The sequence below is a fragment of the Balaenoptera physalus genome, assembly GCF_965194825.1.
Source record: "Balaenoptera physalus genome assembly, chromosome: 16".
Taxonomy (NCBI): Eukaryota; Metazoa; Chordata; class Mammalia; order Artiodactyla; family Balaenopteridae; genus Balaenoptera; species Balaenoptera physalus.
The window spans coordinates 41689371-41715005 of NC_138898.1; the positions used below are offsets into that span (position 1 = coordinate 41689371).

The 25635-nt window shown below is 37.1% G+C and overlaps 1 protein-coding gene across 6 annotated transcripts in view; it reads left to right on the top strand.

Moving 5' to 3' along the window:
* SPTLC3 (serine palmitoyltransferase long chain base subunit 3) overlaps positions 1 to 25635 on the top strand; it is a 132927-nt gene that overhangs the window by 42322 nt on the left and 64970 nt on the right. For all 6 annotated transcript variants that reach the window (XM_082428606.1, XM_082428603.1, XM_082428604.1 and 3 more), the window contains exons 6-7: positions 17222 to 17346; positions 19820 to 19913. In XM_082428606.1, the coding sequence (XP_082284732.1) occupies positions 17222 to 17346; positions 19820 to 19913 (219 nt within the window). The remainder of the gene's footprint in view (positions 1 to 17221; positions 17347 to 19819; positions 19914 to 25635) is intronic.

Sequence of the window (25635 nt, forward strand, 5' to 3'; positions counted from 1 at the left end):
TAAAAGGTTAGGGACGTTTAATCACTTAAAATACTTCCTAGAGCTTTTAAAAGTAGTTTCCAATGTTCCAGGGGGAAAAGAACACAGAAATCATATTCCAAAATCGGAAAATTCAATGAAAAAGAAATCAAGAGGAAACACATAAAATATAGTAAAAGGGACTTCCCTGGCGGTCCAGTGGTTAAGACTCCGCACTTCCGATGCAGGGGGTGAGGGTTCGATCCCTGGTCAGAGAACTAAGATCCCACATGCCACACAGCATGGCCAAAAACAAAAAGTAACAAGTAAAAAATAAATAAATAAAAATAAAATATAGTAAAAGGATAAAAGATCACATATTTTATTTTTACCAAAAATATATAACTAGAACATATTTGCCTACTAGAAGCAAAGGACTGAGATTTGGCCAAAAACTAAACTCAATTATGTGCTGTAATCAAAAACAAATACAACTAAATTAAAGTTATTCCAAAGGATGAAAAGTGGAAAGATAGGTCCCAGCCAGGCACCTGGTTCCACCTCCCCGTTGCAACCAACAATAAAATACCCTCAGTGCCCAAGAGGGAGGTCAAGTCAGTGGAAGGAGCAGCAAAAAGTGCCCAAGAGTAAGGTCGTTTGCCAAATCTACACCTGCAAATGTTAAAACTAGGCCCAAAATAGAGCTGGAAATGACACATTTCCAGACAGATATGTACAGAATTTTAAGTGATATTTTAAGATGTAAAATGATGTGCTGCTTATTTTTCTGTACAACTAAAAGATAGCATAATATGGAATTAGGGGAGGCTTTGACCCTCTTGTGGGTGGATTTAACATTTCACATGCTGATATGGGTGGGATGATTGTGCTTTTCATACATCCTAAATATGAGACAGAGTGAAATGGCAAATCGGAGTCATCATCAAGCATTTTAAATATCTGACACATTTTAAATTCCTATCTTCTATACTCGTGTTGGTTTTGGTTAGAATGCTCCCTGATCTGGGCTGTCTCCTTGAAACTGCATGCCTTATGTGACATCTTTGGTAATTACAACCTAGTTTTGTTTTGTTTTTTTAATAATGTTGTTAATGTGTTGTGAAAGATTAGAAATTTTTGAGTTTAGGTGTGTGTGACATTACATTGTGAATTAGGGACCTCTGGAGTGAACAACCTATCAAGTGTTGAGACTGGTACTCTTTAAGCTGGCTTGCCTTCAAATTTTTAGCTGCAAAGTCTGTAGATTAACTGTCTTAGCTGAAAAACGCTAGAATAACTACTATAATTTGTTTAGAAACAGATTCTAAAACTACATGGATGTTTAGATTTTAGCACTAGGATTGAGAATTGTGTAAAAATTGTTCATAATGTCTGAGTAGTAACATCAAACAATCAGTAGTATCTTCAGGAATTCCCTGGTGGTCCAGTGGTTAGGACTCAGTGCTTTCATTGCCAGGACCTGAGTTTGATCCCTGGTCAGGGAACTAAGATCCCACAAGCTGCTCAGCACGGCCTAAATAAATAAGTAAATAAAATGAAAAAAACAATCAGTAAAACTTCCTTATGCAAGATATTTCTATATATTATCTTTGAATTTCATTACTGGAAAGAACTATTTAATTTTGCTGTATGTGGAAGGTGTTTGTTTGAATATATTGATTTAACAATGGAAGACATTCCTGCAGCCACCCCTAATGCAAAGTCAATGCAGAATTGCTTGTTCTTTCTTCATATGAATTAAGCTTCAAGTAAAGAATAAACTGAAACTTTAAAGATAAATAAACAAACAGCCTAAAGGTGTGGTGCAAATGCAAACAGAAAAGAAAGTAGAAGTTAAGCTTAATGTATGAATTATTAAACATAAGGAGAGATTCACCTTATAAAAATTATGTGGAGAGCCCATAATGAAGATTGATGCAACTCCTAGAGCCTCTGTGCATTAAGTAACACAGCAGAGACATATATGGCTCTTTATTTTTCTATGCAAACTGGAAATTAGTAGGACAATGAATTATGGGAGGCTTCAAAAATCATATGGGTCAACTTAACATACTTGATTAAAAGCAAAAGTGAGAAAAATAAAAAATGAAATAGTGATAGGAAACCCTAGAGTTCCTCCCAGTCCTTGAAAAATGAAGAAGACAAAAAAATAAGCAAATAAAGACACAGAAGACATTAACAATGTAATTGTTGAGTTTAGTTTAATATTTATATATTGAATGCTGAACCTTAAAACATATTACCAGTAGATGATATCTTTTTAAATATTTATTGAATTTTCATATAAATTTACTGTATATTATGCACAAAGAAAACCTCATTGAATTCCAAAAAGTGAAATCTACATAGGTCACGTTCTTAGACCACTGTGAAATAAAGCTAAAAATTAATACCAAAATTAGAAATGAACCCTTTTTAAAAATCACTTGAAACTTTTAAAGCTCTCTCATAAGTAACTCTTGAATCAACAGGGAAATGAAGTTACAGTTACATCATGCTTAGAAACTAACAATTATGAGAACACCATAGGATCCAACTAGTTGTGTACTCAGAGGAAAATGTGTATTCTTACTTTACTAAAGAAGTAAGATCGAAGCTAGTAAACTAACCACCAATAGAGTAAAGAATAAAAGGAAAGCAAAAGTATTGCACTATTAAAGATATAAACAGGAACTTATAAATTAGAGAAGAGTAATTTCTATTGGGCTGAGGCACCTAAATTTTAATAAGTCACTAGAGGTGATTCTGATGACCAGCCAGAGTTGACAACCACTAAGCTAGCATAACCCTGATCCCAAAATTTGACAAATGGGCATTTAATAAAAGGAAAATTATAAGGCAATATTACTTGGGAAAAAATTATACAAGAAATTGACATTGCAAATTCAACAGTATAGTCAAATAACATGATACCATGATCAAGTAGTTCTATGCAAGGACTATAAGGATAGTGAGTTCAATAAGAAAATTTGTAACCTTGAAAGATGCAAGAAGGAAAACATATGAGTATCTTGATAGATGTCACTAAAACATTTATAAAATTCAGTATCCATTCCTTATAAAACTTTTAATAGAATAAAAATAGGAGATTCTTGAATGGAATAAAAAATATCTACTTCAAACAATGAGACTTGTACTACACTTTGTGATGAAACTTCTAGTTACTAGAAGCTTTCACTTTGAGTCAGGGAAAAGATGAAGATGTGTTTTTACCACCATTTTAATAATCTTTGGAAGTACTAGGCAATATAATTATTCATTTATTTTTTCCTCCTTACATCAATAAATATTTATTGAATAACTACCATGTGACAAAATAAGAAATATATGTGCAATAAAAGAAGAGGTGAACTAACCATTATTTGTAGATGATCTGGTTGTTCCTTTCTCTATTTTTTAAGCCATGATCTGTGAGGAGTAAAGTGATCCTCAGAAGGGGCTGTTCTTGAGGCCACTGTAGAGATGAGGGGCTGCTGAGCAGGAGGGACAGAGTTTTAGTCCACTTTCTTCCATTTTACATATTAAACTATCAAGAATTTATTAGAAATAATAAACATTTAATAAAGAATTCAATAAAGAGCTACATTCAAAAAACACCAATTTTTAAAATTCAGAAAGTCTATAATCAACAATCAATAAGAGGATATACTGGGGACGGGCTTCCCTGGTGGCGCAGTGGTTGAGAATCTGCCTGCCAATGCAGGGGACACGGGTTCGAGCCCTGGTCTGGGAAGATCCCACATGCCGCGGAGCAACTAGGCCCGTGAGCCACAATTACTGAGCCTGCGCGTCTGGAGCCTGTGCTCCGCAACAAGAGAGGCCGCGATAATGAGAGGTCTGCGCACCGTGATGAAGAGTGGCCCCCACTTGCCCCAACTAGAGAAAGCCCTCGCACAGAAACGAAGACCCAACACAGCCATAAATAAATAAATAAATAAATAAATAAATAAATAAATAAAATTTAAAGTTAAAAAAAAAAAGAGGATATACTGGGGAAAATTATATTATTAGTAAATATGAGGAAAAATGGCACAGACTTAGGGAATAAGCTTATTTTGAAAATGTGTAGAACCTATTTGAAGAAAACTATAAGATTTTTATAAAAGACCTAAAATAATACTTGAAAGAAACAGAGAGAGACACCAATATCCTAGACGGGAATGTCTCAGTATTACAATTCTATCAAATCTTCCTTAAAATGAATATGTAAATTGAACACAATCCAGTGACATTAATAGACAAGATGGGTGGTGGGAGGTCTCAACCAAAAGTCTAGAGACAAACACAGTTTGGTCCACTCATCTGTATATAAAAAGAACAACATTTCAAATCAGCTAAAAAAGGATCAATTATATCACAATTAGTTTTGTGATAACTGGCTGATCATATAAGGAAATAAACCAGATTCCTGTCTCATGCATTGTATCTAGGTAAGTTACACTTAGGTAAATTGCAAATGCATTTGCAATTGCAATGCAAAAACAAAAGCAATCACCACCAGAAATAACTATTTAAATAAAATTGAAACTGAGTGAATGACTAAATGGATGAATGAATGAACAAATGAACAGAATAAAACTACTCAGACAATTCAAATACAAGATGCACTTGTGTGTGTTCCTTGGTAAGGGTCTTGCTAGAAATGTCAGACTGCAGCTCCCTTGATGTGAGCAATGCTTGTGTCTTAGTCCATTTGGGCTGATATAACAAAATACCACAGACTGAGTGGCTTATAAACAACAGAAGTGTATTCCTCACCTTTCTGGAGACTGAAAGTCCAAGATCAGGGAGCTAGCATGGTCAAGCAAGGCCTCTTCTGTGTTACAGACATCTCCTTGTATGTGTCCTCACATGGCAGAAGGGATGGGCTAGCTCTTTGGGCCTCTTTTGTAAGGGCACTAATCCTATTTATGAGGGCTCCATCCTCAAGACCTAATCACCTCCCAAAAACCCCACCTCCAAATGCCATCATTTAGGACATTAGGTTTTCAATATATGATTTTGGGGGGACACAAACATTCAGACCACAGCAGCCTCTTCTCTAGCTTGTCACTTCTGATCACCCCTCCATTCTACAACCCATAATGACCTCCAGTCTTTCCAGCAAAACTCACCTCACCTGGCAAGATGCCCTCTTACATGGCAGGGATGCATTTTAAATGATGCCCAGGCTCACTCCATGCAACACAGGCCACTCAGGTCCATGGAAAACAGGCACTCTCCCTGTTAGGAGAGACAGCTTGTTCCCAACCCAACCAGTAGCCACAGCTGTTTGCCCTTCCGATTTCACAAGCCTGATTCAGACAGTAGTCTACTGTGTACTCACACTCCGGGGAACCAGAGAAAGCTCTCCCAGAAACATGGAGGGAAAAGATCCAACAAAATGAAAAATTTAAACTGCTGTACAAAACAAAACAAACAAACAAACAAAAACCAACAACAATGTCAACAAAGTTAAAAGTCAAAGAACAAAATAGAAAAAATTATTCACATATATTTAACAAAATGTTAATATTCTTAACGTGTAAAGACGCTTACAAATCAAAAGGAAAAGAACATCCCAGTTTAAGAAGTGGGCCAAGATTTTGACAAAGTTCAAAACAGGCAAAACTACAGAGTAGGATAGTGTGATGTCCCTCAACCTTTTTTTTTTTCATTATCACTTCCTCTCATGATACTTTAATACCACAGATACACTATATATTTGTTTATGTAGTACATGGATATCTCTGCTTTACACATAAATAGAGTAAGATATTCCCCCTCCAAAAACCAATTTTCACCTCTTTGAGAGCAATCTCACCCCTGTTTAGAATGCATACTTTACCTTTGGGGGAGGTGGATGGTGACAAAGAGGGCAAAAAGGGACTTCCTGGAAGCTGTTCATATTGTTTTTTTTAACCTTGATACAGTTATGCGAGTTCACTTTATGAAACTTCATAGAGCTCCATATGTACAATTTGTTTCCCATTTTCTATGTATATTCTAGTTTAAATGAAAATTTCACTTTTAAAAGTAGATCCAGTACATAAATGGACAATTAAGAAAGATAAATAAATATAAATGGGCAATGAGCTTGTGGAAAATACTCTGCCCCTTAAATAATCAAAAAATTATTAAGACACAGAGTTACCATTTTTCACCTAATTGGCAAAAGACAGAAAATAATATCCCAAAGTTTCAAAGGAGTGAAGAAAAGGGCACCCTTTTATACTACTGACAGAGTAAATTGCAGGGCAATTTGAAAATGTATCAACTGCAAACCATTTAACTCAGCAACTCTATTTTGAGAAATTTTGCTTTGAAAATTTTGAGTAAGTATTCAATGATGTATGATTGAGAATAATCATTGCATTGTATTTGATAATAGAAAAATTGGGGAAATGAGGTGTTTCCAGCAAGGAAAGTGATTGAATATACTTGGTAGATCTGTTTAACATAATATTATTTAGCCATACAAAGTTATAATGTAGTTGCTCAGCACCACGATTTAGAGCAAAGGCTCTGGGATGAGGCTGCTGGGATTCAAATCCTAGTCCTTACTTTTAACTAGCTAGGGCCTGAGATAAACTATTATATACACCTTCCTAGTCTTCAATTTTCTCTTCTGTAAAATGGAAAATACATTGTTAATGAACTTATATACGAAACAGAAACAGACTCACAGACATAGAGAACAGACTTGTGGTTGCCAAGGGGGAGGGGAGGGAAGGAGTGGGAGTTTGGGATTAGCAGATGCAAACTATTATATATGGAATGGATAAACAATAGGGTCTTACTGTATAGCACAGGGAACTATATTCAATAGCCTGTGATAAACCATAATGGAAAAGAATATGAAAAAGAATGTATATATATATGTATAACTGAATCATTTTGCTGTACAGCAGAAATTAACACAACATTATAAATCAACTATACTTCAATAAAAAAAAGAAAATACATTGTTAAGAGACTAAAACAAGAACAGTATGTATATTATGAGTCCACTTTTTAAAATATATTTTACATGAATATCTGTATTGATAAAGATGGTTATATTTTATTGTGTAGTATTTTCTATTTTTTCCACAATGACCTCACATTTTTTGGTTTAATTATTTGCTTAAAAGTCACCAGGAGCCTAAGATGAAGGCACAGTCTTATGAAAATAGTTATAGTACTTCTAAGACATTACCACTGATTCAGACTGACCAGATTTTTTCAGTGTACTGGAGGGTTTCTGCTGCAGGTTATGTGGATTTTTTACCATCAACCAGTGGTTTTCAAACTTTAGCTCACATTAGAATCACCTGCAGGGCTTGGAAAAACACAGATTGTTGGCCCCACCTACAGAGTTCCTGATGCAGTCAGTATGGAATAGGACCCGAGATTTTGCATTTCTAACAAGTTCCAAGGTGATATTGATGCTGCTGCTCTGGGGACCACACTTTGGGAACCACTGGAAACTATCTAGCACGGCTGACTTTCTTGACCAAATTGTCAAAATGTTTCCAAAATGCAACGGTCTTTCATCTTGTGTGGAATGAATACCACATATACCTGGGGGATGGAGCCTATAAATAAAAACTGGAAAGTAGGTAAGATATACCCAGAAATCAGTGAAGCAATTTGATTTTTATCTCTGAGTCTATTCTGACACACATTGCTGGTCCAGATTTCCAAATATAGGAAAGGATAAACTCAGGCAAACTAGAGAGAAGCTTTTGTTTCTGTTTGTTGATGGAAAGAATCAATAAATAATCTATAGCAGGGGTAGAAAAGAGTTTTATTCCAGCCAAATTGAGCACTATAGCCAGCCTGAGAGACATAAATTCAAGAAGCACTAGAATTGTATCCCGCCAGTCTATGAAATGCGGGAGGCTTATAAAGGCAAAAACTGCAAGGTTCCAGTTAGTTACATGAGTTTTTTATCAAGAATTATAACTAGAACTGGCAAGAGGTAAGGGTGTTTTTAAGTAAGGATTGATTGAGGTCTGAAATGGTTGCATAGTTACAAGGGCAGACCGTGAGACCGTAAGTTTGCAGTTGGCAGCTCTTAGCTGATATTGTTTTGAGGACGGCTGGTGGTGTCCTTGAGTTTGACAAAGTTCAGAAAATTCAAGTCTCAGTGATGCAGGAACATGTCTGAAACCACATCCACAATGGCTGCCTGGCTCCATTTTAGATGCCTGAACTACAGTTACTCCATTTTGTTTTGTTTTTTTTTAATGCATTCTTTTCTAAATGGTTAAATCAGATGTACAATGCATGTTTGACAGGCCATAGACAGATTGTTCTAGTTAGCATAAAGTCTGTAAAATCATGTATAAGCCAGAATGATTTCCCTATACCTCAATATGCAGAAATTTCTTCCTTCACTTTCTCCCCTCTTCTCTGCTTTTGGTCAACAAGGAAGTGTAGATTCTTGGTCTTTCTTTCCCTAAGCACTGGATGGTTAAAAGTGGATGTGTAGTAACAGTACATTATCTAAATCTATATGCTCTATAAGTGCTGCCAGTTTCACCTAGCAACTGTTAGTCAGAAGTTCACTTCTAAGAAAACAAACTCATGGAATGCCAGAAGACTAATTCTGTGCCAATGAAAGATCATTTCTATGTGGAGACATTTTTCCTTTGAGAAGGAAAGCCTTGTGCTTGATTCATCACATCAGGAAAACCTGAGTAGTACGTCTACCTAAAAACTGCCTAGTTGAGAACCTTCTTTCCAATTATAGTTGCAATTTCAAGAAGTAGGCTTGAAATATTTTCATCTTAAAAACATCAGAAAGAACACATTGACTTAGGAATCAATGAAACTGGATATAATAGGATATTATTTTCCATTCTCAGGTTTCGAATGTGATTTTCACGTTAGTTATGTAAAAATTTCCTGAAATTTCTATTTCTCAGTTTGTGAACATTGCTCTTAGCCATTAGACAGTTGTGTCTCCCTCTTTCTCTACCTGACAAGTTCTCTGCTATTGTTTCATTCAGAATACTTAGGCTCTTCTTGGGTTTCTTTCTCAAACCTTTGTACCTAGATTCCAGGAATGTGCAATCTTGCTGACCTAAATATTGAAGAAGGGGCCAGCCTGAATTTGCAAAATGTGTAACTTAAAACATATTTCAAATAAATATCAGCTTTAAATTCCTATGGAAATAGCAGTTTCTAAGAAATTGCTACCAAGTAGAGATCTTGCTTTCTTTTTTAAAAAAAGCAATTTTAATTAACAGGATTTGATGCAAATCAATGCTATAAATGTGCTTTAAAGTAGTGGATTCAGTTAAATAGGCTATAAAGGTCTCCATCTCAATTAGTATTACCTTCTTAATTTACACAGCAAAACCTTTATTCATAGACAGTGCCAGCTCATTTCAGACTAAATTGTTGTAAATTCTGATCAATGAGATTTCATTGCATTTCTCTCAAGCCTTTTTATTTTCCTTTGAGAATATTTGTAAAGGAAGGTGGACCCTCAGGGGAATAGTTTGGGAGGAGGAAAATGAAAGTATATCTTGGTTTCTGAAAGCCTTTTGGCAATTTCCTGATACCTGTTATAATTCTGACAAGGTAATTGCCCTTCTCTTGAGAGTGATAGAAATTACAGCACAGCCAAATTTCAACTAGCAGAGATATTTCTGCAAGTGAAGAATTTGGCCCTGTAGGTTCAACAAAGCCAAGCAAACATAACAATTTAACAAGATATGCCAGTGATTTTACATAAGTATAATACTTGCCAGCAGGGTAACACCTGGAATGATCGAAAAAATTGAAACTCACAGAATTTCAGAATACGTAGATCATCTACCACTTCCCTTCACCTAGAAAAATACCATAAGATACATGAAGACTAGAGATTTTTAATGACTTGCCAATCAATGTTCATGCAGTCAGTAGGCTGAGAAGACTAGATACCAGTTCTCCTGAGTCCCACTGACGAGCTCTTTGCACTGCCCCATACTGTTCAAAGTTAAATCAGAGACCAGCTACATCAGGGGTTACCAAACTAATCCAGCTGCCCCTGTTTTGGTACTGCCTGCAAGTTACAAGTCATTTTTACAGTTTTAATTGACTGAAAAAATAAAAATAATATATTGTGACATGAAATATATTGAATTCCAATTTCAGTACCTATAAAGTTTCATTGACACACAGCCACACCCAGTATTTTGTGTATTGTCTGTGGCTGCTTTCACTTTATAATGGCAGAGTTGACTAGTTGCAACAGAGACCACACAATCCAAAAAGCCAAAATATTCTCTCTCTGCCTCTCTATAAAAAGTTTGCTGATATAGGTAAGTACTGGCCATCACAGCAACTTGGGAAGAAGAATCCCCTAGATTGAAAAACAATTGTCCACATTTCCAAATCCAGTGTACATCAGTGTACATCAAATTATAGTCTCCTTTACTTCATTTATTTATCGTGTATTTATTTATTTTTTAAAATAAATTTATTTATTTATTTATTTATTTATTTATTTATTTATTTATTTTTGGCTGTGTTGGGTCTTCGTTGTTGCACCTGGGCTTTCTCTAGTTGCGGCAAGAAGGGGCTCCTCTTTGTTGCAGTGCACAGGCTTCACATTGTGGTGGCTTCTCTTTTTGTGGAGCACGGGCTCTAGGCACACGGGATTCAGTAGTTGCAGCACACAGGCTCAGTAGTTGCGGCTCGTGGGATCTAGAGTGCAGGCTCAGTAGTTGTGGTGCACGGGCTTAATTGCTCCACGGCATGTGAGATCTTCCCGGACCAGGGCTTGAACCTGTGTTCCCTGCATTGGCAGGTGGATTCTTAACCACTGCACCACCAGGGAAGCCCTCCTTTACTTCATTTAGACTAAAAATCCTGTTACATCCAAATATACTAAGAATATAGATTAACTTTCATAGATATCAGTACCTGTGTATATCCTTTAACCACTGGTAATGTCAAACAATAATTAGTATCAAGGCTGCCAAGAACAAAGAGTTTTATTTTGTGTCTTAAGAGTTGTAATTCAGAAAACGCAGATTCGGGTAAAACCGAAAGAGTGGGGGACTTCCCTCGCGGCGCAGTGGTTAAGAATCTCCCTGCCAATGCAGGAGAAACAGGTTCGATCCCTGCTCAGGGAAGATCCCACATGCCGTGGAGCAACAAAGCCCATGCGCCACAACTACTGAGTCTGCGCAGTAGAGCCCACAAGCCACAACTACTGAGGCGGCGCGGCCCAATAACTGAAGCCCACGCACCCTAGAGCCCACGCTCCGCAACAAGAGAAGCCACCGCAATGAGAAGCCTGTGCACCACAACGAAGAGTAGTCCCCACTCGCCCCAACTAGAGAAGCATGCAGCAATGAAGACCCAACGCAGCCAAAAAAAACCAACCCAAAAGAGTGTTCTGAGGAAGGGAAAGAGTCACCTCTCTAGAGTCACACATGCTGAATCTGAACCTTGGCTCTAGACTTACTAACTGCATGACCTTGGGCAAGTGAACTAAACTCTCAGGCTTTGGTGTCCTTATCTATAAAAGGAGAAAACAGCAGTACCAACTTCAAAAAATTTTATGACAATTAATTGAGATAAAGCTTGAAATGTTTCAGCAGGGTAGGTTGTCACGTTGTTAAGTAGGTGGCCTGCACTTATTAGCTCTATCTCCTTTGGGTAAGTGGCATCACTTCTGCATCTATTTGCTCACTGATAAGGACCAGGATGCCTATTTTATAGAGTGTGTGGAGGTGTAATGATTAAATAACCATATACATAAGTGGACCCTCATTATAAGTTGCTTCATTCCCCTTCCTTCTTCTATCTTTGTTTTCAGAGGTGGGTTTTTAAAGTGAGAGAATCAAACGTGAATTAGATCTGTACAGTAGATAATAGTATTATATCAATGATAATAGTACTGGCGTTACATAAGAGACTGCCCTGTTTTTAGGAAATACAGAGTGAAATATTTAAGAGTAGAGGGGACATCATGATCGCAATTTATTAAATAGTTCAGCAAAAAATTTCATATAATTGTATATATTATATATAATTATATACATACATGTGTGTATATATATATACACACACATGTGTATATGTATATATATATACACACATAGAGAGAGAGAGAGAATGATATTTAAAGAAACATACTAAAATGATAACGTATGGGGAATCCGGGTGAAAAGCATTTGGGGATTCTTGGTACTATTCTTGCAACTTTTCGGTAGGTCAAAAATTACATCAAAACAAAATGTTAAAGAAAAAAAAGAAGGGTGAAACATGACTCTATTGCATATGTGGTAAGAGGTGAGGTAGAGGTCATCACTTGGTCCACTTAAAAATTCTCTTATCAAGATGATTTGTGACAGGAAAGCTCATCATAATTACATATCCACGCCTCAAGGTTTTTGTTTGCATCGGATTCTAATTATCTATTAACGTTTTAACCTGCCAAGAGATGGCAAGTGGTTTGCTAAAAATAAAGGCCTGGGAAGTTGGGTAGATAAAAATTGTTTCTGCTGTTTTACTGAACTTCATCAGGATGGGTGGTCTCTTGACCCAGCAGTGGTGGCCTCTGCTCAGTGTGACAGTGTGTTCTAGACCCATTTCAGACAACCCATCTGGCTTCAAGATTTTTCTCTGAATGTTTCACAGGAAAACAAAGGTACTCAAGAGGCTTAGTAGCTCTGTAACCCCTACCAGACTGGACACAAGTGGAATAAGCAGAAGAGCAGGGTGTTCTAAGTGCTTTTGGGTGAAGAGCTGAAAGGTGGACTCCTTTTAGGCAGAAGAGTTGATGCTGATTTTAATGCAGGAATCACCAGTTCAAGCAAAGTGGCTCAGAAGTGGGTTGAGAGCCATAGCACAGTAGGAACAGCCAGATGAGATGGCTGGCAGGTTGCCACAATAAATGACCACCTACTCCTAGGTCACATCTAAGGAACAATCAACAAACAGGATATTCTGGATGAAAAGAGACTACTGTCACAGTTTGGAAATTAGTCTTCACGTGTGCTGCACAGGAAGAATAGGTGGTTGTGAAACAGACTTGTTAATAACACCTACACTCTTTACTATTAATCAGTGTCAATATGAAGGCCAATATCATTAAAAAATCAGCTGAAATGTAGAGTTCATAAACATAATATTGCTACTTTTTCCCGAGTCTGATTTTTATAGATTTGACTGATGGTGGCATACCCTGTGCTTGGCATGTGAAAATACTGCTGAGAGATCTGGCAAGAGGATACACCCAGCTTGTATTTATTCTTTTATTCACAAAGCAGATTTTCATTATCCACTGGATAAATAAACCTTCAGGATAAGAACAAGTGTCAATATATGCACAACACTGCAATTTGGAGATCCATTCTCACCAGCTTATATGTGACTTTCAGAGACTAAAGAAAAAAACAAAAGTCACAGAGAAATAAAGATTATTGTGGATATATTTGTACCTTCAGTTAAGACTATAGCTCTGCTTTCTTGAGATTTAAAAAAAAAGCCCATAGTTATATGTCAGCAACAAAATGTTGAATATGATTTCTAGAATTCCTCAAGTACTCAGACCACCAAGGGCAAACTTGACAGGACTCGGGCATCTCCATTCAATCAGGGTATGGCTTGAATGTTGGTGGAAACAAGCTAGTTAAGTTTCTAGTGACAGTTTTGTTTCCCCAAGGTCCTCCTACATTTTCATTTCTTTTTTCTCCAGTTTTAATATTTTTTATTGAAGTATAGTTGATTTACAACGTTGTGTTAATTTCTGCTGTACAGCAAAGTGATTCAATTATACATATTTTTTTCAGTTTTAATATTTTTTATTGAAGTATAGTTGATTTACAATGTTGTGTTAATTCCTACATTTTTATTTCTTGAATTCAAGGAACAGGAGGCAGAAAGCAGCGGTCTATTAATATGAAAGAGACATATTATCTATTTTTCCTTAAAAACCCCACCCCATCCCAGACCAGCCCAGTCTAACGTTGCAAGGCATGGCTTCTTAGAGTAGAAAATGTCCAGCCATCCTGGGAATCTCTCAAATCTGTTGATAAAATCTGAGCTATGAACACTAAACAGAGAAACTCCATGATCATGGGGTTTGGGAGTGGGAACTATTCTTTTCTACAAATTGAAGGTAAGCCCCTAGATGCAAAACCACTCTCAACTCGTAACCCAGCTGTGAGACATCCATTTGTAGAAACTGATATATTTGAAAATTACTTTACTAACCACCTGACCACTGGAAATCCAGAAGAAGTCTGGTTTCTGGAGACCTAATCTGGTCACCTGCTTCCACCCTCCACCGCCCCCCCCCCGCCCCTCCCTGCTTCTCCCTCTCTTTAAGTCAATATAATGAAAGAGACCTTGTAGAGGGGGATTTCTCAGGCTGTTCTTAGACACACCCATGTCTCATTAGTTGGTTGGCTGTTTAATCATTTACAAGACATCCTGTATTATCCTAAGGACTTTTAGTGATGTAACTGTTATGGCAGATTTGGGGAAGATGTAGGTGGAGGAAGACCTCACGCAGATTCAGCGTGAACATCTACTCATGCACTTCTGGGTGACTGGGCCAGGACACAGTTGTCCCCTGACATCTGAGCAGGAAAGCCTCATGGGGAAAGTTACCAAGTTAACAAAGTTTGGGCACCCTCCATCCTTGCTGGAGACCTTCTTCAGGTATCAGCGTTTCCAAGCTGGTGCTCACTGCCTGGTCGCCTTGTTGCCCTGGTATCGCATGACTTCTTGACCTTTTTCCCTGTGCCATCCCCTCCTCTAGCCTCAGTCTTGGCCTCCTTCTCCATCAAAAGACAGAATGCAACTCAGCAAGCACCTACTACGTGTCAGTACTGCAATAGGAGTGCCAGTATCTGCACACCCAGTATCTGCACTCCAAGGGCTCTTTCTGTAATAAGGAAGATGGCCCCATGAACATCCCCAGTGAAACTTACTAAGTGCTGTAATCATTGTGTGATGAGGCTCATGCGATCTCAGAGGAGAAAATGACCAAGTTTGCCTGGGGAAGCTGAGACTGCATCCGAGAAAAGAGGCCATGTTAGGTGGATCTCAAAGAGTGACTAGGAGCTGCCAGAAGACCATTCTAGGTGGAGGAAAGACCACTCCCAAGGTCAAAGATGCCTAAAACAACACCTCTCCCAATCTCTCCAGAAACTGCCGGGAGGGGCAGCCAGAGGCCACCCAGCTGTTTAGTGGAACAGCTGGGGTCAGAACCAGCTCTCCTCACAGCCAGGCCGGTGGACTTTTCACTACCTGTTCTTGGAGCTGTTCCCTTTGGAATGCAGTCTCTGCTGGGTAAAAACAAATCGGACAAAAGATTATGTGCCCACGTTTTATCTTTAAATTTCAGTTTCTCTTTTCACACTATAGTGTATCTTGGATAATAAAGTTTTAAATTACAATTTAAATTTCTAACTATTCCCCATCCCCAAATCTTGAGTACAATTGACTCTGCTAGAATGTTTGTTTTACTATGTTTTCTGACAGTTTGGAGCATAAATGTATTCTGATTTGAGAAAAAGGCCACCAGCCAGCAGCGTGAGGAGAGGGGAAGGGCAAAGATGGGCCATCTCATGTTCTCTTTTATGTTAAATGCAAAATAAAACTTCAACTCACCATGCAATGCCTTCTAAAGTTCAACTCCTCACCATTTTAGCTCAATAAGCAAGCTAATTTACCAATTTAAATAAAATTCTGATATCACACTCTTTAGTAATATATGTTAATCTTTAGATTAGTAGAAGCTTGTTTATAATAGTCCTGAATATGCTAACAACATTCCTGTAACTTAAATCTGAGTTAAATCTGCATACGGATGGATGCAAATTCCTGTCCACTTGTACATTTTTTCAATTCTGTTAAGTGTATCATCTAGACCAGTAAAAATATAATGCAAGGCACGTGTAATTTAAAATGTTCTAGTAGCCACGTTTTAAAAAGTTTTTAAAACTCAGGTAAACAATTTCATAATACATTTTATTTGATCCAATATATCCCAAGTATTGTCATTTAAACGTGTAATCAATAAATAAAATATTAATGAACTATACTATATTATTTTTATTGTTTTTGTACTCTCTTCAAAAAATGGTGGATATTTTACCCTTACAGTACATGTCAATTCAGACACCAAATTTTCACTGGTTAAAGTGAAATAAGTGGGAAATAATCCTACCAAAACAGTAAAGTTGTGTTTAGTGGAAAAAAATAACTAAAATTAAATAAAATTTAAAACTCACTTCCTCTATTGCACTAACGATAGGTAGTTGGTGGCTACCATATTGGACAGTATAGATCTAGAAGTTAGAGTGATGGCAAACAAGACTATGGGAAGCATTAGTATTTACTCTCAGTAAGGTATGAGGCATTATTTATAAGAAGGGGTCAGAGGGTAAGCACTTAAAGGTAGTAGAGTCATAAAAATATGAACTTTGGAGTTAGACTTGAGTATCTCTGTTGCTTTTTAATCTGTGACCTCTTCCCACTTCAGTTTTCTTATCTGTAAAGTAATAATACCTGCATTATTGGGCTCTTAAAATTAAATGAGATAACCTAAATAGTGGGCTTTGAAATCTAGCACATTCCAAAGGTTCAATAAATTATAGCTCGATGCATGTATGGAAGTCATGAACTCTGTTTGCATTTGAGTGTCGGGAACCCTCTGAAGGAGTTAGAATTTAATTAATTATTCGTGGGATGTAAGGTGGAAAGAAAGAGGAACTGTGACATTTTTTATAAATGTTATTGCATTATAAAGTATATATATAGAAAAGTGCACCAATCGTAAGTATAAAATGGATTTTCACAAAACAAAAGTACCCACGTAACCAGCACCCAGATCTAGAAACAAAACAGAGCATCTCAAAGTTCTCTCCGTGCTCTCAACAAAAGAAACCACTTTCCTGACTTCTAACACTACAGGTTAGTTTTGTCTGTTTGTAAATTTCATATAAATGGATTCATACAATATGAGTGTATAAATGTCTGACTTTTTTCTCTCGACCACACATTTGTGAGATTTTCCATGTTGTTGTGTGGGACATTAGTTTGTTTTTTCTCACTGCTGTGTTGAATTCTACTGTATATGTATTGATCCATTCTACAGTGTGTGGTTATTTGGGTTGTTTCTAGATTCGGCCTATGGCAAATAGACCTGCTATGTGCACTCTTGTATGTGTCTTTTGGTAATGGGTAAGCATTGGAATTTGAGTTTTCAATCTTGGACTTGTTGAGAACAGGAGATTCACCCATCCTATCATTTCATGAGCAGGAACCTTGGATAAACATAAAGAGTTGGAGGACCTTGTGGCTAAGTTCCTGAATGTAGAAGCTGCTATGGTCTTTGGGATGGGATTTGCAACGAACTCAATGAATATCCCTGCACTCGTTGGAAAGGTGAGAATTTGTTAAAATAATTGTCTTCTGCTGTGTTATTCCTAAGACATAACTCTGAGCAGGTCCTTTGTTAGACGTATGACTGAGAAGTTTCTTTACTTGGGCTTGGATGTTCAGCTTTTTGAATACATGTACTGTTACCGACCAGGATGCTTGGCCTCCTTAATCAATAGAAATTGATAAGAGGCCAGACAAGAGATTCAGGCAAGGCTTTATTGCGGCCCCTGCTGCAGCAGCGGGGGAGCTCGCCCCCAAGGAGGGGGGCGAGCTAGTTCCTCATATGGGGTGAGGGTAGGGGCAGGTCCCGGGGTAAGGCCAGAGGCGTGGCTTAGGTGGTTTGACCACTGCTTTGGTAGTGTTGTGTGCAAGAGGCATATGCAGTACCCTGCTTTTGCTTCCGGCTCTTCAGAAGTGGCAGTTGGGTTTTTTGGTCTTTTTGTATCTTGTTGTCCAAAATTTGCCCCAACTGCACAAGTACACAGTTATTTTTAGTCCCATATAGTTTCTTTCTATTTTGTTGCACAAGGAGGTGAAGAGGTTTGTCCAGGTGCAAGCACTGCAGCAAAGGGTCCCAGGTCCCAGGTCCCAGCCTGTCTAAGTACCAGCTGAGTCCAGCAAATCTCTTCATCATGATACCTGGTTATATAACTGCAGCCCTAGATGGGAGTCAAACTTCCTCTTCAGTGATAGTTTTGCAAAATCAATTAAATTTTTAGGCCCCCGAGTCACCATGTTCAGCATAACAAATGCTTATTAAGCATTTATTTTAACAAAACGTTTTTCTTGTGTTATTTGTCCCTTTATTCATTCAATAAGTCGCTTATTGAGAATCTACTGTGTTCTCATATGAGGCAAGTTACAGAGCATACAGAGATGAACAAGACCTTTGCCCTGTAAATTCATATAGTTTCTAATGGGGGTAATAACACACCAAATAACATAGGATAAATACCACAGAAAAGGGGTGCTCATAAATGAGGAAGGACAAAAGAGTTGTCCCCAACTCTTCTCGAGAAAGGCTGAGATGCTTGTGCAATGTAGGTGACATGAGAACAGAATCTGTTACTTATCTGTTTAGATAAATAAGTTATTTTCTTAAGACAAGGAAGAGTGAGCAGCATGTGTGAAGCGCTGAGGTTTGGAAGAATTAGAACGTAGGAGAGTGGATGAAGAAGAGACCAGAGGCGAAGGCAGTTACCAAATTGTAAAGAGCTTATAGTGTAAATCATGCTGGAGTGTTGGGAATTCTCCTGGAGAAAAATGAAGAGTTGGTTTGTTCATTTTAAGTAAGCAAGTGCCATAATCAGATTTATGTTTTTAAAAATCTGACTCATGACAACTAATATAATGCAGTATATGATCTTTGATTGGACTCTGCATTGAAAAATATAGAAGGAAAGGAAACATCTGTAAAAGGCATCAAGACATTTTTAGGACAGTTGGAAAAATTTGAATTTGAACTGTATATTAGATGATAACATTGTATCAATGTTTAATTTCAAAGGTGTGATAATTGCATTGTGATCGTGTAAGAGAATGTCCTTTTTCCTAGTAGACACATGCTAAAGAATTTCAGGGTGAGGTATCATGAGGTTTACAAGTAACTCTCAAATGTCCACCAAAAAAAATTATAAATACACACACAATGTCTGGGGTATGGAGATGTGAGAATTTTGCTGGCTTTGGCCTCAAAAACTTAAAAATGTATCATGTGTGAGATTTCTAAAATATAAGGGAGAACTCTAAGGTTCTGGGTGGCCATAAAAAAAAGGTCTTTATTTTTAATTTTTTTGCATGGCTCTGCATTTTGGGTCTACTTGAGCAATTTCATAATTTAGAAATCTTTAAATTAACAAAGAAAAATAATTTTACAAACAGTAATTTATATAAGCAGTAAATTAGAGTGACCTTCTCTCCCTGCCTCAGACTGAATTGCCATCCATACTTTTCCAGATGCAAAGTTTTTAACTGTAAAGCAGTGATGCCTCTGTCTACGTGGATGTTAATATAGGAGGGAATGAGAATCAGAAAACAAGAGCTTGAAATGTTTTGCAGAAATTATCCCTGCCTTCCAGTAGGAGTGCCCCGAAACCATTCCAAGTAATCCAGCATGGGATTGAAAAGCCTCAGCAAATCCACAACCCACCCAAAATCATATTAGTTTTCCTGCCAACCATTAATCCTTTAGACTCTACCCGGTGCTTAACCAAGCTCTTGGATGACCTCCTCTGCTGAAAATTATATGCAAATGTTTCAAAAATGTGTTAACCCTTAACAGGTCCCCAACTCCATCAGCAAATTGCTCTAGAGGATTTTATCCACGTAGACACCAGTTTAAACTCTTGGCCTTTAAAATTAAAGAGGGTTTTGGAAAATCTGTGTTATAGATCTTAAAGTGAGTCCTTGTTCCCACATGTTGTTTTCCCTTCATTTTATTTATTGACCTATGTTTCATGTGCTTGTTTTCTACCAGGGATGCCTCATTTTAAGCGATGAGTTAAACCATGCATCTCTTGTGCTTGGGGCCCGACTCTCGGGTGCAACCATAAGGATCTTCAAACACAACAGTGAGTATCAGTGTTTTTATCCAATAGGTACCTCTTGCTTCTAGACAAAAGTAAAGATTATTGATGGGGCTTAGTCCTTGCTCTTCGACCTGGGAGCTTAGCTAATGAAACACAGTCATGTTTATACTCACTACTGGCTGGTTAACCTCTGCTGACTTGGAACAAATGGTTGAACTGCACTAAACACCCAGATTGCTAAGTGTAACCCAAACATATTAGTGTCGCTGTCATTAGTGGTCTTGCAGCACGGCCTCTGAAGCCATGACTGAGCTCTTAAACTGCACGTAATTATCAGAAGTGTGATAATGCCTCCTCTTTTGTAACTCTGCCTTGAGAAAGTTTAAAGACTTAAATTTTTTTTTAATTTATTTTTTCATTGAAGCACAGTTGATTTACAGTGTTGTGATAACTTCTGCTGTACAGCAAAGTGACTCACTTATATATGCATTCTTTTTTATATTCTTTTCCATTATGGTTTATCTCGAGATGTTGAATGTAGTTCTCTGTGCTGTACAGTAGGACCTTGTTGTTTATCCATTCTATACATAATAGTTTGCATCTACTAACCCCAAACTCCCAGTCCACCCCTCCGCCACTCCCCCTCCCCCTTGGAGGGCCACAAGTCTGTTCTCTATGTCTGTGAGTCTGTCTCTGTTTTGTAGATAGGTTCATCTGTGTCATATTTTAGATTCCACATATAAATGATATTATACGGTATTTGTCTTTCTCTGTTTGACTTACTTCACTTAGTATGATAATCTCTAGTTACATCCATATTGCTGCAAATGGTATTATTTCATTCTTTTTTATGGCTGAGTTGTATTCCATTGTGTATGTGAATCATATCTTCTTTTTTTTTTTTAACATCTTTATTGGAGTATAATTGCTTTACAATGGTGTGTTAGTTTCTGCTTTATAACAAAGTGAATCAGTTATACATATACATATGTTCCCATATCTCTTCCCTCTTGCATCTCCCTCCCACCCACCCTCCCTATCCCACCCCTCTAGGTGATCACAAAGCACCAGACTGATCTCCCTGTGCTATGCAGCTGCTTCCCAGTAGCCATCTATTTTACATTTGGTAGTGTATATATGTCCATGCCACTCTCTCACTTTGTCCCAACTTACCCTTCCCCCTCCCAGTGTCCTCAAGTCCATTCTCTAGTAGGTTTGCGTCTTTATTCCCGTCTTGCCCCTAGGTTCTTCACATCTTTTTTTTTTTTTTTTTAGATTCCATATATATGTGTTAGCATACGGTATTAGTTTTTCTCTTTCTGACTTACTTCACTCGGTAGGACAGACTCTAGGTCCATCCACCACACTACAAATAACTCAATTTCATTTCTTTTTATGGCTGAGTAATATTCCATTGTATATATGTGCCACATCTTCTGTATCCATTCAACTGTTAATGGACACTTAGATTGCTTCCATGTCCTGGTTACTGTAAATAGAGCTGCAATGAACATTGTGGTACATGACTCTTTTTGAATTATGGTTTTCTCAGGGTAAATGCCCAGTAGTGGGATTGCTGGGTCGTATGGTAGTTCTATTTTTAGTTTTTTAAGGAACCTCCATACTGTTCTCCATAGTGGCTGTATCAATTTACATTCCCACCAACAGCGTATGAGGGTTCCCTTTTCTCCACACCTTCTCCAGCATTTATTGTTTGTAGATTTTTTGGTGATGGTCATTCTGACCAGTGTGAGATGATATCACATTGTAGTTTTGATTTGCATTTCTCTAATGATTAATGATGTTGAACATTGTTTCATGTGTTTGTTGGCAATCTGTATATCTTCTTAGGAGAAATGTCTATTTAGGTCTTCTGCCCAGCTTTGGATTGGGTTGTTTGTTTTTTTGATATTGAGCTGCATGAACTGCTTGTAAATTTTGGAGATTAATACTTTATCAGTTGTTTCATTTGCAAATATTTTCTCCCATCCTGAGGGTTGTCTTTTTGTCTTGTTTATGCCTTCCTTTGCTGTGCAAAAGCTTTTAAGTTTCATTAGGTCCCATTTGTTTATTTTTGTTTTTATTTCCATTTCTCTATGAGGTGGGTCAAAAAGAATCTTGCTGTGATTTACGTCATAGAGTGTTCTGCCTGTGTTTTCCTCTAAGGGTTTGATAGTGTCTGGTCTTACATTTAGGTCTCTAAACCATTTTAAGTTTATTTTTGTGTATGGTGTTAGGGAGTGTTCTAATTTCATTCTTATACATGTAGCTCTCCAGTTTTCCCAGCACCACTTATTGAAGAGGCTGTTTTTTCTCCATTGTATATTCTTGCCTCCTTTATCAAAGATAAGGTGACCATATGTGGGTGGGTTTATCTCTGGGCTTTCTATCTTGTTCCATTGATCTATATTTCTGTTTTTGTGCCAGTACCATACTGTCTTGATTACTGTAGCTTTGTAGTATAGTCTGAAGTCATGGAGGCTGATTCTTCCAGCTCCATTTTTCTTTCTCAAGATTGCTTTGGCTATTCGGGGTCTTTTGTGTTTCCATACAAACTGTGAATTTTTTTATTCTAGTTCTGTGAAAAATGCCATTGGTAGTTTGATAGGGATTGCATTGAATCTGTAGATTGCTTTGGGTAGTAGAGTCATTTTCACAATGTTGACCCTTCCAACCCAAGAACATAGTATATCTCTCCATCTATTTGTATCATCTTTAATTTCTTTCATCAGTGTCTTATAATTTTCTGCATACAGGTCTTTCATCTCCTTAAGTAGGTTTATTCCTAGATATTTTATTCTTTTTGTTGCAATGGTAAATGGGAGTGTTTTCTTCATTTCTCTTTCAGATTTTTCTTCATTAGTGTATAGGAATGCAAGAGATTTCTGTGCATTAATTTTGTATCCTGCTACTTTACTAAATTCATTGATTAGTTCTAGTAGTTTTCTGGTAGCATCTTTAGGATTCTCCATGTATAGTATCATGTCATCTGCAAACAGTGACAGCTTTACTTCTTCTTTTCTAGTTTGGATTCCTTTTATTTCTTTTTCTTCTCTGATTGCTGTGGCTAAAACTGCTGAAACTATGTTGAATAATAGTGGTGAGAGTGGGCAACCTTGTCTTGTTCCTGATCTTAGTGGAAATGGTTTCAGTTTTTCACCATTGAGGATGATGTTGGCTGTGGGTTTGTCATATATGGCCTTTATTATGTTGAGGTAAGTTCCCTCTATGCCTACTTTCTGGAGAGTTTTTATCATAAATGGGTGTTGAATTTTGTCGAAAACTTTCTCTGCATCTATTGAGATGGTCATGTGGTTTTTCTCCTTCATTTTGTTAATATGGTGTATTACATTGATTGATTTGCATATATTTAAGAATCCTTGCATTCCTGGGATAAACCCCACTTGGTTATGGTGTATGATCCTTTTAATGTGCTGTTGGATTCTGTTTGCTAGTATTTTGTTGAGGATTTTTGCGTCAATGTTCATCAGTGATACTGGTCTGTAGTTTTCTTTGTTCGTGACATCTTTGTCTGGTTTTGGTATCAGGGTGATGGTGACCTCGTAAAATGAGTTTGGGAGTGTTCCTCCCTCTGCTATATTTTGGAAGAGTTTGAGAAGGATAAATGTTAGCTCTTCTCTAAATGTTTGATAGAATTCGCCTGTGAAGCCATCTGGTCCTGTGCTTTTGTTTGTTGGAAGATTTTTAATCACAGTTTCAATTTCAGTGCTTGTGAGTGGTCTGTTCATATTTTCTCTTCCTTCTTGGTTCAGTCTTGGAAGGTTGTGCATTTCTAAGAGTTTGTCCATTCCTTCCAGGTTGTCCATTTTATTGGCATATAGTTGCTTCTAGTAATCTCTCATGATCCTTTGTATTTCTGCAGTGTCAGTTGTTACTTCACCTTTTTCATTTCTAATTCTATTGATTTGAGTCTTCTCCCTTTTTTTCTTGATGAGTCTGGTAATGGTTTATCAATTTTGTTTATCTTCTCAAAGAACCAGCTTTTAGTTTTATTGATCTTTGCTATTGTTTCCTTCATTTCTTTTTCATTTATTTCTGATCTGATCTTTATGATTTCTTTCCTTCTACTAAATTTGGGTTTTTTTTGTTCTTTCTCTAATTGCTTTAGGTGTAAGGTTAGGTTGTTTATTTGAGCTGTTTCTTATTTCTTAAGGCAGGATTTTATTGCTATAAACTTACCTCTTAGAACTGCTTTTGCTGTATCCCATAGGTTTTGAGTCATCGTGTTTTCATTGTCATTTGTTTCTAGGTATTTTTTGATTTCCTCTTTGATTTCTTCAGTGATCTCTTGGTTATTACGTAGTGTATTGTTTAGCCTCCATGTGTTTGTATTTTTTACAGATTTTTTCCTGTAATTGATATCTAGTCTCATAGCACTGTGGTCAGAAAAGGTACTTGATACGATTTCAATTTTCTTAAATTTACCAAGTCTTGACTTGTGACCCAAGATATGATCTATCCTGGAGAATGTTCCATGAGCACTGGAGAAGAAAGTGTATTCTGTTGTTTTTGGATGGAATGTTCTATAAATATCAATTAAGTCCACCTTGTTTAATGTATCATTTAAAGCTTGTGTTTCCTTATTTATTTTCATTTTGGATGATCTGTCTATTGGTGAAAGTGGGGTGTTAAAGTCCCCTAGTATGATTGTACCAATGTCAATTTCCCCTTTTATGGCTGTTAGCATTTGCCTTATATATTGAGGTGCTCCTATGTTAGGTGCATAAATATTTACAATTGTTATATCTTCTTCTTGGATTGATCCCTTGATCATTATGTATTGTCCTTCTTTGTCTCTTGTAATAGTCTTTGTTTTAAAGTCTATTTCGTCTGAAATGAGAATTGCTACTCCAGCTTTCTTTTGATTTCCATTTGCATGGAATATCTTTTTCCATCCCCTCACTTTCAGTCTGTATGTGTCCCTAGGTCTGAAGTGGGTCTCTTGTAGACAGCATATATATGGGTCTTGTTTTTGTATCCATTCAGCCAGTCTATGCCTTTTGGTTGGAGCATTTACTCCATTTACATTTAAGGTAATTATCAATATGTATGTTCCTATTACCATTTTCTTAATTGTTTTGGATTTGTTATTGTAGGTCTTTCCCTTCTTTTGTGTTTCCTGCCTAGAGAAGTTCCTTTAGCATTTGTTGTAAAGCTGGTTTGGTGATGCTGAATTCTCTTAGCTTTTGCTTGTCTGTAAAGGTTTTAAATTCTCCATCAAATCTGAAAGAGATCTTTGCTGGATAGAGTAATCTTGGTTGTAGCTTTTTCCCTTTCATCACTTTAAATATGTCCTGCCACTCCCTTCTGGCTTGCAGAGTTTCTGCTGAAAGATCAACTGTTAACTTTATGGGGATTCCCTTGTATTTTATTTGTTGTTTTTCCCTTGCTGCTTTTAATATTTTTTCTTAGTATTTAATTTTTGATAGTTTGATTAATATGTGTCTTGGCATGTTTCTCCTTGAATTTATCCTATATGGGACTCTCTGTGCTTCCTGGACTTGAATAACTATTTCCTTACCCATATTAGGGAAGTTTTCAACTATAATCTCTTCAAATATTTTCTCAGTCCCTTTGTTTTTCTCTTCTTCTTCTGGGACCCCTATAATTCGAATGTTGGTGCGTTTAATGTTGTCCCAGAGGTCTCTGAGACTGTCCTCAATTCTTTTCATTCTTTTTTCTTTATTCTGCTCTGCAGTAGTTATTTCCACTATTTTATCTTCCAGGTTACTTATCCATTCTT